Below are 16409 nucleotides of genomic sequence, written 5' to 3' on the forward strand. Positions count from 1 at the left end.
AGAGTCAGGGAGCTTCCCTCCAACGGAGCTGTGAGGAAAAATGGTGCCAGTGTGCTGAGGAGATAGGCTCCGCCCCCTTCTCGGCGGCCGTTCTCCCGCTTTTTTATGGAAAAACAGGCATGAGTTAAATGCATCCATATAGCCCAGGAGCTATATGTGATGCATTTTTTGCCCCCTAAGGTGTTTATATTGCGTCTCAGGGCGCCCCCACCCAGCGCCCTGCACCCTCAGTGACCGGAGTGTGAAGTGTGCTGAGAGCAATGGCGCACAGCTGCGGTGCTGTGCGCTACCTTATTGAAGACAGGACGTCTTCTGCCGCCAATTTTTCCGGACCTCTTCTGCTCTTCTGGCTCTGTAAGGTGGACGGCGGCGCGGCTCTGGGACCCATCCATGGCTGGGCCTGTGATCGTCCCTCTGGAGCTAATGTCCAGTAGCCTAAGAAGCCCAATCCACTCTGCACGCAGGTGAGTTCGCTTCTTCTCCCCTTAGTCCCTCGATGCAGTGAGCCTGTTGCCAGCAGGTCTCACTGAAAATAAAAAACCTAAAACTTTTTTCTAAGCAGCTCAGGAGAGCCACCTAGACTGCACCCTTCTCGTTCGGGCACAAAAATCTAACTGAGGCTTGGAGGAGGGTCATAGGGGGAGGAGCCAGTGCACACCAGGTAGTCTTAAAGCTTTTACTTTTGTGCCCAGTCTCCTGCGGAGCCGCTATTCCCCATGGTCCTTTCGGAGTCCCCAGCATCCACTAGGACGTCAGAGAAATAAGATTTTAAACCTACCGGTAAATCTTTTTCTCCTAGTCCGTAGAGGATGCTGGGGACTCCGTAAGGACCATGGGGTATAGACGGGCTCCGCAGGAGACATGGGCACTATAAAGAACTCTAGAATGGGTGTGCACTGGCTCCTCCCTCTATGCCCCTCCTCCAGACCTCAGTTAGAGAAACTGTGCCCAGAGGAGACGGACAGTACGAGGAAAGGATTTTGTTAATCTAAGGCACAGGTTCTCAAACTCGGTCCTCAGGACCCCACACAGTACATGTTTTGCAGGTCTCCTCACAGAATCACAATTGAAATAATGAGCTCCACATGTGGACCTTTAAAAATGTGTTAGTGAGTAATTAATACACCTGTGTACCTGCTGGGTTACCTGCAAAACATGCACTGTGTGGGGTCCTGAGGACCGAGTTTGAGAACCTCTGATCTAAGGGCAAGATTCATACCAGCCCACACCATCCACACCGTATAACATGGAATATACTAACCTGTTAACAGTATGAAACAAAACAGCATCAGTCCGACACTGATCCAAACTGTAACATAACCCTTATGTAAGCAATAACTATATACAAGTCTTGCAGAAAAATGTCCGCACTGGGACTAGCGCCCAGCATTCTCTACGGACTAGGAGAAAAAGATTTACCGGTAGGTTTAAAATCTTATTTTCTCCTACGTCCTAGAGGATGCTGGGGACTCCGTAAGGATCATGGGGATTATACCAAAGCTCCAGACCGGGCGGGAGAGTGCGGATGACTCTGCAGCACCGATTGAGCAAACACGAGGTCCTCATCAGCCAGGGTATCAAACTTATAGAATTTTGCAAAAGTGTTTGAACCCGACCAAGTCGCCGCTCGGCAAAGCTGTAATGCCGAGACGCCTCGGCCAGCCGCCCAAGACGAGCCCACCTTCCTAGTGGAGTGGGCCTTTACCGAATTTGGTAACGGCAATCCAGCCGTAGAATGAGCCTGCTGAATCGTGTTACATATCCAGCGAGCAATAGTCTGCTTAGAAGCAGTAGCACCAACCTTGTTGGCTGCATATAGGACAAACAGAGCCTCTGTTTTCCTAACCCGAGCCGTCCTGGCTACATAAATTTGTAAGGCCCTGACTACATCCAGTGACCTGGAATCCTCCAAGTCACTCGTAGCCACCGGCACCACAATAGGTTGGTTCATATGAAAGAAGAAACCACCTTAGGCAAAAATTGAGGACGAGTCCTCAACTCCGCTCTATCCACATGAAAAATCAGATAGGGGCTTTTGTGAGACAAAGCCGCCAATTCAGACACCCGCCTTGCAGACGCCAAGGCCAACAACATGACCACCTTCCAAGTGAGAAATTTTAATTCCACTGTTCGAAGGGGCTCAAACCAGTGAGATTTCAGGAACTGTAACACCACGTTAAGGTCCCATGGTGCCACAGGAGGCACAAAAGGAGGTTGCATGTGCAGCACTCCCTCTACAAAAGTCTGGACTTCTGGGAGAGAAGCCAATTCCTTCTGAAAGAAAATCGATAGGGCCGAAATCTGTACTTTAATGGAGCCCAATTTAAGGCCCATATCCACTCCTGTCTGCAGAAAGTGGAGGAAACGGCCCAGATGGAAATCTTCCGTAGGAGCATTCTTAGCCTCACACCAAGATACATACTTTCTCCAGATACGGTGATAATGTTTTGCCGTCACCTCCTTCCTAGCCTTTATCAGAGGAGGGATGACTTCTTCTGGAATGCCTAGGATTCGGTGTTCAACCACCATGCCGTCAAACGTAACCGCGGTAAGTCTTGGAACACACAGGGCCCCTGTTGCAACAGGTCCTCTCTGAGAGGAAGAGGCCACGGATCTTCTGTGAGCTTTTCCTGAAGAACTGAATACCAGGCCCTTCGAGGCCAATCTGGAACAATGAGTATTGTCCGCACTCTTTTTCATCTTATGATTCTCAATATCTTTGAGATGAGTGGCAGAGGAGGGAACACATAGACCGACTGAAACACCCACAGAGTCACCAGGGCATCCACTGCTACTGCCTGAGGGTCCCTTGACCTGGCACAATACCTCCAAAGCTTCTTGTTGAGGCGTGACGCCATCATGTCTATTTGAGGAAGTCCCCAACGATCTGTTATCTCTGTAAAAACTTCTTGATGAAGTCCCCACTCTCCTGGATGGAGATCGTGTCTGCTGAGGAAGTCCGCTTCCCAGTTGTCCACACCCGGAATGAATATAGCTGACAGAGCGCTTACGTGATTTTCCGCCCAGCGAAGTATCCTGGTGGTTTCCGCCCTTGCCACTCTGCTCCTTGTCCCGCCTTGGCGGTTTACATGAGCCACGGCTGTGACGTTGTCTGATTGAATCAGAACTGGTAGGTCGCGAAGGAGATTCTCCGCTTGACGAAGGCCGTTGTATATGGCCCTCAATTCCAGTACATTGATGTGTAGACAAGCATCCTGGCTTGACCATATCCCCTGAAAATGTCTTCCTTGTGTGACTGCACCCCACCCTCGGAGGCTCGCGTCCGTGGTCACCAGAACCCAGTCTTGAATGGCGAACCTGCGACCCTCTAGAAGGTGAGCACTCTGCAGCCACCACAGGAGAGACACCCTGGCCCTGGGGGACAGGCTTATTTTTTGATGAAGTTGAAGATGGGACCCGGACCACTTGTCCAGAAGGTCCCACTGAAACGTTTGCGCATGAAACCTGCCGAAGGGGATGGCCTCGTAGGACGCCACCATTTTCCCCAGAACCCGAGTGCATTGATGGACTGACTCTCTTTTCGGTTTTAACAGGTCTCTGACCATGTTCTGGAGTTCCTTGGCTTTTTCCACTGGGAGACAAACCCTCTTTTGCTCCATGTTCAGAATCATGCCCAAGAAAGATAGCCGAGTCGTTGGAACCAACTGCGATTTTGGAAGATTCAGAATCCAGCCATGCTGCTGAAGCACCCTCAGGGAGAGTGACACGTTTTTCAGCAACTGATCTCTCAATCTCGCTTTTATCAGGAGATCGTCCAAGTACGGGATAATGGTGACTCCCTGTCTGCGCAGGAACACCATCATTTTCGCCATTACCTTGGTGAAAATCCTCGGGGGCGTGGAAAGCCCAAACGGCAACGTCTGAAACTGGTAATGACAGTCCTGTACAGCGAATCTCAGGTACGCCTGATGAGGGGGATATATGGGGACATGAAGGTATGCATCCTTTATGTCTAGAGACACCATAAAATCCCCTTCTTCCAAGCTGGAGGTAACCGCCCTGGGCGATTCCATCCTGAATTTGAACATTTTTAAGTACAGGTTTAGGGATTTTAAATGTAGAATGGGTCTGACCGAACCGTCCGGTTTCGGGACCACAAATAGGGTTGAGTAGTACCCCTTCCCCTGTTGAACTAGGGGAACCTCGACAACCACTTGTTGTTGACACGGTTTTTGAATCGCAGCTAACACTATCTCCCTGTCTGGGGAAGAAGCTGGTAAAGCCGATCTGAAAAACCGGCGAGGAGGCACGTCTTCGAATTCCAGCTTGTTGCCTTGGGATACAATCTCCATTGCCCAAGGATCCACGTCCGACCGAACCCAGACGTGGCTGAAGAGTCGAAGACGTGCCCCCACTGGGGCGGACTCCCCCCGTGGAGTCCCAGCGTCATGCTGTGGATTTAGTAGAAGCCGGGGAGGACTTCTGCTCCTGGGAACTAGCCGTAGCCGGCAGTTTTCTCCCTCTACCCTTACCTCTGGCGAGGAAGGAAGAACCCCGACCTCTTCTGGACGTATGCGACCGAAAGAACTGCATCTGATATTGCGGCGTTTTCTTCTTTTGCTGTGGAGAAACATAAGGTAAAAAGGTAGATTTACCCGCGGTAGCTGTGGAAACCAGGTCTGCGAGACCTTCCCCAAATAAATCCTCACCTTTGTAAGGTAAAACGTCCATATGTTTCTTTGAGTCGGCATCACCTGACCATTGGCGGGTCCACAGGGCTCGCCTAGCAGAAATCGCCATGGCGTTGGCTCTCGAACCTAGCAGACCAACGTCTCTCTGAGCGTCTCTCATATACAAGACTGCGTCTTTTATGTGACCTAAGGTCAATAAAATGGTATCCCTATCTAGGGTATCAAAGTCAGCTGACAAGGTATCAGTCCAAGCTGCTACAGCGCTACAAACCCAAGCCGACGCTATTGCCGGTCTGAGCAAGGTCTCTGTATGTGTATAAATTGATTTTAAGGTAGTTTCCGGTCTGCGATCAGCAGGATCCTTGAGGGCTGCTGTGTCTGGAGACGGTAGCGCCACCTTTTTGGACAAGCACGTTAACGCCTTGTCCACCCTGGGTGAGGATTCCCACCGTAACCTGTCCTTCGCAGGGAAAGGATACGCCATAAGAATTCTTTTGGGAATCTGCAGCTTCTTGTCTGGAGTTTCCCAAGCCTTTTCAAATAACTCGTTCAGCTCATGGGATGGGGGAAAGTTACCTCCGGTTTCTTTTCTTTAAACATGTGAACCCTCTTGTCAGGGACAGAGGGGTCATCCGTGATATGCAAATCATCTTTTAATTGCAATAATCATACAATGAATACTCTTGGCCACCCTTGGGTGTAACCTCGCATCATCGTAGTCGACACTGGAGTCAGAATCCGTGTCGGTATCAGTGTCTGTTATTTGGGACAGGGGACGTTTTTGAGACCCTGAAGGGCCCTGTGACACCGTCAAAGCCATTGATTGACTACGTGTATTATCCCTGGACTCTGCTTTGTCCAATCTCTTATGCAAGAAAGCCACATTTGCATTTAAAACATTCAGCATATCCATCCAATCATGTGTCGGCGTTGCCGACGGAGACACCACAATCATCTGCTCCACCTCCTCCTTAGAAGAGCCTTCCGCTTCAGACATGCCGACACACGCGTACCGACACCCCCACACACTCAAAGATATATATATATATATGGAGACAGTTCCCCAATAAGGCCCTTTGGAGAGACAGAGAGAGAGTATGCCAGCACACACCCAGCGCCAACTGACACTGGAAACTAAATTCCCAGAGAAACAGCGCTTTTATACAATTATATAATATACACTCACTGCGCAAATAAAAAGTGCCCCCCCCCCCCCCGCCCTCTTTTTGTCCTCTGTGACCGTCTTCAGCAGGGGAGAGTCCGGGGAGCCAGCTTCTCTGCATGTGCTGTGGAGAAAATGGCGCTGGTTAGTGCTGGAGGATCAAGCCCTGCCCCCTCAGCGGCGGGCTTCAGTCCCGCTCAAACAATCAAAAAACCTGGCGGGGGTAAATAATATACTGCCTCCGCAGTATATGTACAGCTGCCAGTGTCCCTTGAGGCTATTAATTGCTGCCCAGGGCGCCCCCCCTGCGCCCTGCACCCTTACAGTGCCCGCTGTTGTGTGTGTGTGTGGGAGCAATGGCGCGCAGCGGTAACGCTGCGCGTTACCTCACTGAAGAACTGAAGTCTTCTGCCGCCTTTGAAGTCTTCTTTCTTCTGCTACTCACCCGACTTCTATCTTCTGGCTCTGTGAGGAGGACGGCGGCGGCTCCGGGACGAACGGTGAGGGTGAGACCTGCGTTCCGACCCTCTGGAGCTAATGGTGTACAGTAGCCTAAGAAGCAGAGCCTATCAGTTAAGTAGGTCTGCTTCTCTCTCCTCAGTCCCACGATGCAGGGAGCCTGTTGCCAGCAGAGCTCCCTGAAAATAAAAAAACCTAACAAAATTCTTTTTTCAGAGAAACTCAGGAGAACTCCCCTGTAGTGCCTCTAGTCTCCTCTGGGCACAGGATCTAACTGAGGTCTGGAGGAGGGGCATAGAGGGAGGAGCCAGTGCACACCCATTCTAAAGGTCTTTATAGTGTCCATGTCTCCTGCGGAGCCCCTCTATACCCCATGGTCCTTACGGAGTCCCCAGCATCCTCTAGGACGTAAGAGAAACATGTATATAAATGTATGTAAATTATTGCCTTACAGACTGAGGGCGGTATCCAATTAATCATGGGGCACAATTCAATTCGAAGACAGTTGAATTGCACTGCGGATTACCTCCCAGGGCTATTCAATACAACGCCCTGTGACACCCGATGACGGGATTTCTGCTCGCAGCAGAAATCCGACAAAAGTGCTGATGCAATGCTTATTTCTGCCAGGCACTGTTGCGCCAGGCACTTAAGTCAGACAATGTCGGTTCTTCCAACAAAACACCCTATATAGTCCGGTAGAATGGGCAGACTAACCACTTCGCTGTATTGAATAGCCCCGGGAGCTATTTCCCAGCGCTATTCAACTGTCTTCGATTTGAATCCTGCCCATGGAAACCCAGTAATTTACCGCGGACAGACTTTGCGCAGTGTTCACTGGCAAAAACGCCTGTGTGCAATTTGACCTATCCAATTGCAAATTCACGAAAACAGGATTTATGCGATAATTCTTGAAAACCAGATAACCAGTGAAAAGTTTAGGGGAAAATTGAGAAATCTGCCTGTACCCTATAAAATGGCAAACTAACATAGGATAACAATATAGAAGTGTATAAAAGGTCATAATAAAAACATTTTGGTGACTTGAATTGTGTTAATAGGCTGTTAAATGTTTTGTTTTTTTTAATCAAGAAAAAAAATGATAAAAAGTAGGCTTTTCTGTGCAAAATAAATGCTCTCATTAAATTAGGATCACATAAAAGTGTATAAGTATATATTTGGGTAATTTAAAGCCACTTTTAAGAAAGGTCCCCCTCAAAAACTGATTACTCCCACCTGCAAGCCTAGAAACACTAGTCCCACTCATAAAGCACCCCATATACCTGTTCTATACCTTGTACCCCAATTTCCATCATTTCACACTTTTCACCCCAAAACTGATGTCATTATTGGCATATTATAAATAATTAAAAACTTCTAAAACCATAATTAGTCATTCAGGGGGTGTCCCAGGTGTTTCTGAACCAAATCCCGACATTTTTAATTCGTTGTAAACCTATGGAGACTTTGCCAAGAACTTTTTGCGGCATGTAGCTAATTGGATAGCTGTTTTTCGCGACTTGCGATAAAATCCAATTTTTTCCCCATGAGAATTGGTTTTGATGGGTGCTCACAGCCATTGGCAAAACAATAGTGATGAGCGGGTTCGGTTCCTCTGAATCCGAACCCGCCCGAACTTCAGTTTTTTCTTCACGGGTCCGAGCGACTCGGATCTTCCCGCCTTGCTCGGTTAACCCGAGCGCGCCCGAACGTCATCATCCCGCTGTCGGATTCTCGCGAGACTCGGATTCTTTATAAGGAGCCGCGCGTCGCCGCCATTTTCACACGTGCATTGAGAGTCATAGGGAGAGGACGTGGCTGGCGTCCTCTCCGTTTAGAGAAGAGAGAGACACAGTAGAGACGAGAGAGACACAGTATTTTGGGGAGCATTATTACTATTAGGAGTACTACTATACTACTTGCTGAAGTGATATAGATTAGATAGTGTGACTGTGTATTGTATTAATTATCTGACTTGTGGGGGAGACACTGACAGTGGGGAGCAGTTAGAGTCTGAGAGCAGGACTCAGGAGTACATATAACGTACAGTGCACACTTTTGCTGCCAGAGTCAGTGCCACACTGCCATTGTTGTGACCACACTGACCACCAGTATAATAATATATTTTGTGATTGTCTGCTTAGGACTCGGAGTACTAGTTGCAAGTTGCAACGTGACCTGACCACCAGTTTAATAATCAATCACCACCAGTTTAATATATATATATATATATATATATATAATTGTATATAATATATATATATATATAATATTGTATACCACCTACCCGTGTTTTTTTTTTTTTTCATTCTTCTTTATACATACTACTATAGTAGCTTACTGTAGCAGTCTGCGGTGCTGCTGACCTGACAGTGTCCAGCAGGTCCGTCATCAGTCATTACATAATAAATATATATAGTACCTGTCCGGCTGCAGTACTAGTGATATTATATTGATTTCATCTCATTATCAATAATTTATCATCCAGTCTAGACTCTATATTAGCAGCAGACACAGTACGTTAGTCCACGGCTGTAGCTACCTCTGTGTCGGCACTCGGCAGTCCATCCATAATTGTATACCACCTACCCGTGGTTTTTTTTTTCTTTCTTCTTTGTACATACTACTATAGTATAGTAGCTTACTGTAGCAGTCTGCGGTGCTGCTGAGCTGACAGTGTCCAGCAGGTCCGTCATCAGTCATCATTACCTAATAAATATATTATCTACCTGTCCGGCTGCAGTACTAGTGATATTATATATACATACATATATATATTGATTTCATCTCATTATCAATCATCCAGTCTATATTAGCAGCAGACACAGTACGTTAGTCCACGGCTGTAGCTACCTCTGTGTCGGCACTCGGCAGTCCATCCATAATTGTATACCACCTACCCGTGGTTTTTTTTTTCCTTTCTTCTTTGTACATACTACTATAGTATAGTAGCTTACTGTAGCAGTCTGCGGTGCTGCTGAGCTGACAGTGTCCAGCAGGTCCGTCATCAGTCATCATTACCTAATAAATATATTATCTACCTGTCCGGCTGCAGTACTAGTGATATTATATATACATACATATATATATTGATTTCATCTCATTATCATCCAGTCTATATTAGCAGCAGACACAGTACGGTAGTCCACGGCTGTAGCTACCTCTGTGTCGGCACTCGGCAGTCCATCCATAAGTATACTAGTATCCATCCATCTCCATTGTTTACCTGAGGTGCCTTTTAGTTGTGCCTATTAAAATATGGAGAACAAAAATGTTGAGGTTCCAAAATTAGGGAAAGATCAAGATCCACTTCCACCTCGTGCTGAAGCTGCTGCCACTAGTCATGGCCGAGACGATGAAATGCCAGCAACGTCGTCTGCCAAGGCCGATGCCCAATGTCATAGTACAGAGCATGTCAAATCCAAAACACCAAATATCAGAAAAAAAAGGACTCCAAAACCTAAAATAAAATTGTCGGAGGAGAAGCGTAAACTTGCCAATATGCCATTTACCACACGGAGTGGCAAGGAACGGCTGAGGCCCTGGCCTATGTTCATGGCTAGTGGTTCAGCTTCACATGAGGATGGAAGCACTCAGCCTCTCGCTAGAAAACTGAAAAGACTCAAGCTGGCAAAAGCACCGCAAAGAACTGTGCGTTCTTCGAAATCCCAAATCCACAAGGAGAGTCCAATTGTGTCGGTTGCGATGCCTGACCTTCCCAACACTGGACGTGAAGAGCATGCGCCTTCCACCATTTGCACGCCCCCTGCAAGTGCTGGAAGGAGCACCCGCAGTCCAGTTCCTGATAGTCAGATTGAAGATGTCAGTGTTGAAGTACACCAGGATGAGGAGGATATGGGTGTTGCTGGCGCTGGGGAGGAAATTGACCAGGAGGATTCTGATGGTGAGGTGGTTTGTTTAAGTCAGGCACCCGGGGAGACACCTGTTGTCCGTGGGAGGAATATGGCCGTTGACATGCCTGGTGAAAATACCAAAAAAATCAGCTCTTCAGTGTGGAGGTATTTCAACAGAAATGCGGACAACAGGTGTCAAGCCGTGTGTTGCCTTTGTCAAGCTGTAATAAGTAGGGGTAAGGACGTTAACCACCTCGGAACATCCTCCCTTATACGTCACCTGCAGCGCATTCATAATAAGTCAGTGACAAGTTCAAAAACTTTGGGTGACAGCGGAAGCAGTCCACTTACCAGTAAATCCCTTCCTCTTGTAACCAAGCTCACGCAAACCACCCCACCAACTCCCTCAGTGTCAATTTCCTCCTTCCCCAGGAATGCCAATAGTCCTGCAGGCCATGTCACTGGCAATTCTGACGAGTCCTCTCCTGCCTGGGATTCCTCCGATGCATCCTTGCGTGTAACGCCTACTGCTGCTGGCGCTGCTGTTGTTGCTGCTGGGAGTCGATGGTCATCCCAGAGGGGAAGTCGGAAGACCACTTGTACTACTTCCAGTAAGCAATTGACTGTCCAACAGTCCTTTGCGAGGAAGATGAAATATCACAGCAGTCATCCTGCTGCAAAGCGGATAACTGAGGCCTTGACAACTATGTTGGTGTTAGACGTGCGTCCGGTATCCGCCGTTAGTTCACAGGGAACTAGACAATTTCTTGAGGTAGTGTGCCCCCGTTACCAAATACCATCTAGGTTCCACTTCTCTAGGCAGGCGATACCGAAAATGTACACAGACCTCAGAAAAAGACTCACCAGTGTCCTAAAAAATGCAGCTGTACCCAATGTCCACTTAACCACGGACATGTGGACAAGTGGAGCAGGGCAGGGTCAGGACTATATGACTGTGACAGCCCACTGGGTAGATGTATGGACTCCCGCCGCAAGAACAGCAGCGGCGGCACCAGTAGCAGCATCTCGCAAACGCCAACTCTTTCCTAGGCAGGCTACGCTTTGTATCACCGCTTTCCAGAATACGCACACAGCTGAAAACCTCTTACGGCAACTGAGGAAGATCATCGCGGAATGGCTTACCCCAATTGGACTCTCCTGTGGATTTGTGGCATCGGACAACGCCAGCAATATTGTGTGTGCATTAAATATGGGCAAATTCCAGCACGTCCCATGTTTTGCACATACCTTGAATTTGGTGGTGCAGAATTTTTAAAAAAACGACAGGGGCGTGCAAGAGATGCTGTCGGTGGCCAGAAGAATTGCGGGACACTTTCGGCGTACAGGCACCACGTACAGAAGACTGGAGCACCACCAAAAACTACTGAACCTGCCCTGCCATCATCTGAAGCAAGAAGTGGTAACAAGGTGGAATTCAACCCTCTATATGCTTCAGAGGTTGGAGGAGCAGCAAAAGGCCATTCAAGCCTATACAATTGAGCACGATATAGGAGGTGGAATGCACCTGTCTCAAGCGCAGTGGAGAATGATTTCAACGTTGTGCAAGGTTCTGATGCCCTTTGAACTTGCCACACGTGAAGTCAGTTCAGACACTGCCAGCCTGAGTCAGGTCATTCCCCTCATCAGGCTTTTGCAGAAGAAGCTGGAGACATTGAAGGAGGAGCTAACACGGAGCGATTCCGCTAGGCATGTGGGACTTGTGGATGGAGCCCTTAATTCGCTTAACAAGGATTCACGGGTGGTCAATCTGTTGAAATCAGAGCACTACATTTTGGCCACCGTGCTCGATCCTAGATTTAAAGCCTACCTTGGATCTCTCTTTCCGGCAGACACAAGTCTGCTGGGGTTGAAAGACCTGCTGGTGAGAAAATTGTCAAGTCAAGCGGAACGCGACCTGTCAACATCTCCTCCTTCACATTCTCCCGCAACTGGGGGTGTGAGGAAAAGGCTCAGAATTCCGAGCCCACCCGCTGGCGGTGATGCAGGGCAGTCTGGAGCGACTGCTGATGCTGACATCTGGTCCGGACTGAAGGACCTGACAACGATTACGGACATGTCGTCTACTGTCACTGCATATGATTCTCTCACCATTGAAAGAATGGTGGAGGATTATATGAGTGACCGCATCCAAGTAGGCACGTCACACAGTCCGTACTTATACTGGCAGGAAAAAGAGGCAATTTGGAGGCCCTTGCACAAACTGGCTTTATTCTACCTAAGTTGCCCTCCCACAAGTGTGTACTCCGAAAGAGTGTTTAGTGCCGCCGCTCACCTTGTCAGCAATCGGCGTACGAGGTTACATCCAGAAAATGTGGAGAAGATGATGTTCATTAAAATGAATTATAATCAATTCCTCCGTGGAGACATTGACCAGCAGCAATTGCCTCCACAAAGTACACAGGGAGCTGAGATGGTGGATTCCAGTGGGGACGAATTGATAATCTGTGAGGAGGGGGATGTACACGGTGATATATCGGAGGATGATGATGAGGTGGACATCTTGCCTCTGTAGAGCCAGTTTGTGCAAGGAGAGATTAATTGCTTCTTTTTTGGTGGGGGTCCAAACCAACCCGTCATTTCAGTCACAGTCGTGTGGCAGACCCTGTCACTGAAATGATGGGTTGGTTAAAGTGTGCATGTCCTGTTTATACAACATAAGGGTGGGTGGGAGGGCCCAAGGACAATTCCATCTTGCACCTCTTTTTTCTTTAATTTTTCTTTGCGTCATGTGCTGTTTGTGGAATGTTTTTTGGAAGGGCCATCCTGCGTGACACTGCAGTGCCACTCCTAGATGGGCCCGGTGTTTGTGTCGGCCACTAGGGTCGCTTATCTTACTCACACAGCTACCTCATTGCGCCTCTTTTTTTCTTTGCGTCATGTGCTGTTTGGGGAGGGTTTTTTGGAAGGGACATCCTGCGTGACACTGCAGTGCCACTCCTAGATGGGCCCGGTGTTTGTGTCGGCCACTAGGGTCGCTTAGCTTAGTCATCCAGCGACCTAGGTGCAAATTTTAGGACTAAAAATAATATTGTGAGGTGTGAGGTATTCAGAATAGACTGAAAATGAGTGTAAATTATGGTTTTTGAGGTTAATAATACTTTGGGATCAAAATGACCCCCAAATTCTATGATTTAAGCTGTTTTTTAGGGTTTTTTGAAAAAAACACCCGAATCCAAAACACACCCGAATCCGACAAAAAAAATTCGGTGAGGTTTTGCCAAAACGCGGTCGAACCCAAAACACGGCCGCGGAACCGAACCCAAAACCAAAACACAAAACCCGAAAAATTTCCGGTGCACATCACTACAAAACAACTGAATATCACCCGTCAGGCACCCATTAGTGACAACGTTAGGTAAGAACAAGATCAGAATCTACATGCTTATTTAGCTAAGAGATACCTCAGCAGACATGAAACAAAGACCTTCTTGTCAATCCTTTTGTGCTGAATACATTTTAAGCAAACACAAACAGCCAAAACATTGAAAATGAGTAGGAGCTGTACTTTGTCCCCTAAACAGATTTTTTCGATAGAATTCCCGGCTCGGCTTCCAGCGCTGTTGAGCTCCAGCTAATGACAGCTGTAGCCTGGCCCTTCAGGCTTCCTGCCAGCCGCACAGCTGATCCCACCAGCTTAGGAAGTCCCGGCATGACTGCCACCGCTGCTGGTCTGTCTTACCTGATCCAAGGCTGGTGTCACCTTTGCAGCTATACTTAACGCCAAATGTGGCATTTAATAAATAAAAAAAACCACGGGAAGGGGGGGGGGGGAATAAATAAGAAATAAGCATTTGTAACCAAATAAATAAATAAATAATGAAAACAGCATTTTAGACAACTGAACAAAGTCGCCAAATAAACTAATCAGCACAATCTCCTGCTGCGTCCTAGCCGCATCGCGCTGCGCCTAAGACGCATTTTTGGGAAAAAAGATTCCCAACGCTCACGGGATCTGGCATGCCAAGAGGGGCTGTTTGGTATGCCTGCAGCAAAGAGGTTATGAACATGGTGAAACATTTGCATGGGTTAAACATACGGAGCAAATAAAAGCAAATCGTTTCTAATTCTTATTACGGCCACATGGTATAATATGGAAGATTAGGCCATGGGTACAGACCTCTCAGCAATATCGGACCTTACAGTTCTGCCGTCTAGGCTTGTTACGTACCTGTGACCACACAAATAAACATGAAGGCTCCTACCTTAATAAAATTGTTCAGGTGACCCAACTTCCGCATGTTTGAGACTCCATGAAGTTTGACCACATTTTGCAAAATTTCTCTGAGGTTATCACTTGGTTCTGAAGAAAACAAACGCAAACATACAATTAATAAACATGATAAATAAATACTAGAACATGGTTATGATTTTGGATCGTCTAAATTCCTAACCCAAAGCCAAACTGCAAGGAGAGGCGTTCAATATAGACTAACATCTAATCGGTTTTAGATGTTCTACAGCGTTTAGGAAAACCTCTCTCAGCCAAGACCAAGAATATGACATTTTTATTAACATTGAAGGGATAACAGTTTAGGTATATACAGACAATATCCAGTGAATGGATTACACTTGACCAGTGATTCCCAAATTGGGCGCTGCGGGCCATTTGCAAGTGCGAGTGCTATGGGTGGAGGTCCAGGACCAAATTAAACTATTTATTGTCAATGGTGACTGCCAATCATAAAATGTGGGCCAAACAGAAGCACAACCTTGCTCTGCACCACATAACTGAAACTGAAGGGCCCCATACACTACTGCGACATGTCCATCTGACATGTCGCAGGCAATCACCCCCGGCAGCCTCCCTGTCCTTTTGCATACAATGTATCTTGTGCAATCCTGCACGATCCCAGCCACACCTGCGGGGCCGGACCAGATTGAATGTGCAGCAATTCCGGAGTTATGCTGTCTCCTGATATACTCTGTGCTGCTGTCTCCCCCCTTAGGGGTGCTAGGGATTTCTAATTGTTTTAGTTGCCTCGGCCGTGTTTTAATATGCTCGTATGTAAAATGTCACGATCATAGCTTGTAAACTGTGGATTAGTATAGAAAGACAAATTTTCGCTTTATAAATATTGGGACATCGACACAATTCTCATATTTTGGCCTCTATACACCACCACAATGGATTTGAAATGAAACAAACAAGATGTGCTTTAACTGCAGACTTTCCACTTTCATTTGAGGGTATTTACATCCAAAACAGGTGAACGGTGTAGGAATTAAAATGGTTTCTATATGTGTCTCCCACTTTTTAAGAGACCAAAAGTAATGGGACAATCGACTCAAAAGCTATTTCATGGACAGGAGTGGGCTATTCCCTCGTTATTTCATCATCAATTAAGCAGGTAAAAGGTCTGGAGTAGATTCCAGGTGTGACATTTGCATTTGGAATCTGTTGCGGTCGACTCTCAATATGAGATCCAAAGAGCTGTCACTATCAGTGAAGCAAGACATCATTAGGCTGAAAAATCAAATCAAACCCATCAGAGAGATAACAAAAACATTAGGTGTGGCCAAATCAACTGTTTGGAACATTCTTAAAAAGAAAGAACGCACCGGAGAGCTCAGCAACACCAAAAGACCCGGAAGACCACAGAAAACAACTGTGGTGGATGACAGAAGAATTATTTACCTGGTGAAGAAATACCCCTTCACAACAGTTGCCCAGATCAAGAACACTCTCCAGGAGGTAAGTGTATATGTGTCAAAGTCAACAATCAAGAGAAGACTTCACAAGAATGAATATAGAGGGTTTACCACAAGATGTAAACCATTGGTGAGCCACAAAAACAGGAAGTCCAGATTAGAGTTTGCCAAACAACATCTAAAAAAGCCTTTACAGTTCTGGAACAACATCCTATGTACAGATGAGACAAAGATCAACTTGTACCAGAGTGATGGGAAGAGAAGAGTATGGAGAAGGAAAGGAACTGCTCATGATCCAAAACATACCACCTCATCAGTGAAGCATGGTGATGGTAGTGTCATGGCGTGGGCATGTATGGCTGCCAATGGAACTGGTTCCCTTTTATTTATTGATAATGTGACTGCTGACAAAAGCAGCAGGATGAATTCTGAAGTGTTTCGGGCAATATTATCTGCTCATATTCAGTCAAATGCTTCAGAACTCATTGGACGGCGCTTCACATTGCAGATGGTCAATGACCCAAAGCATACTGCGACAGCAACCAGAGAGTTTTTTAAGGCAAATAAGTGGAATGTTATGCAATGGCCAAGTCAATAACCTGACCTGAATCC

The 16409-nt window shown here is 47.0% G+C and overlaps 1 protein-coding gene across 1 annotated transcript in view; it reads right to left on the minus strand.

The window, feature by feature from the left end:
• Positions 1 to 16409, minus strand: part of RICTOR (RPTOR independent companion of MTOR complex 2) — a 291482-nt gene that overhangs the window by 212918 nt on the left and 62155 nt on the right. The window contains exon 3 of the mRNA XM_063961244.1: positions 14351 to 14448. Coding sequence (XP_063817314.1) covers positions 14351 to 14386 — 36 coding nt within the window. The 5' untranslated portion in view covers positions 14387 to 14448. The remainder of the gene's footprint in view (positions 1 to 14350; positions 14449 to 16409) is intronic.

Source organism: Pseudophryne corroboree, chromosome 1 (genome assembly GCF_028390025.1).
Source record: "Pseudophryne corroboree isolate aPseCor3 chromosome 1, aPseCor3.hap2, whole genome shotgun sequence".
In the NCBI taxonomy this organism is placed as follows: Eukaryota; Metazoa; Chordata; class Amphibia; order Anura; family Myobatrachidae; genus Pseudophryne; species Pseudophryne corroboree.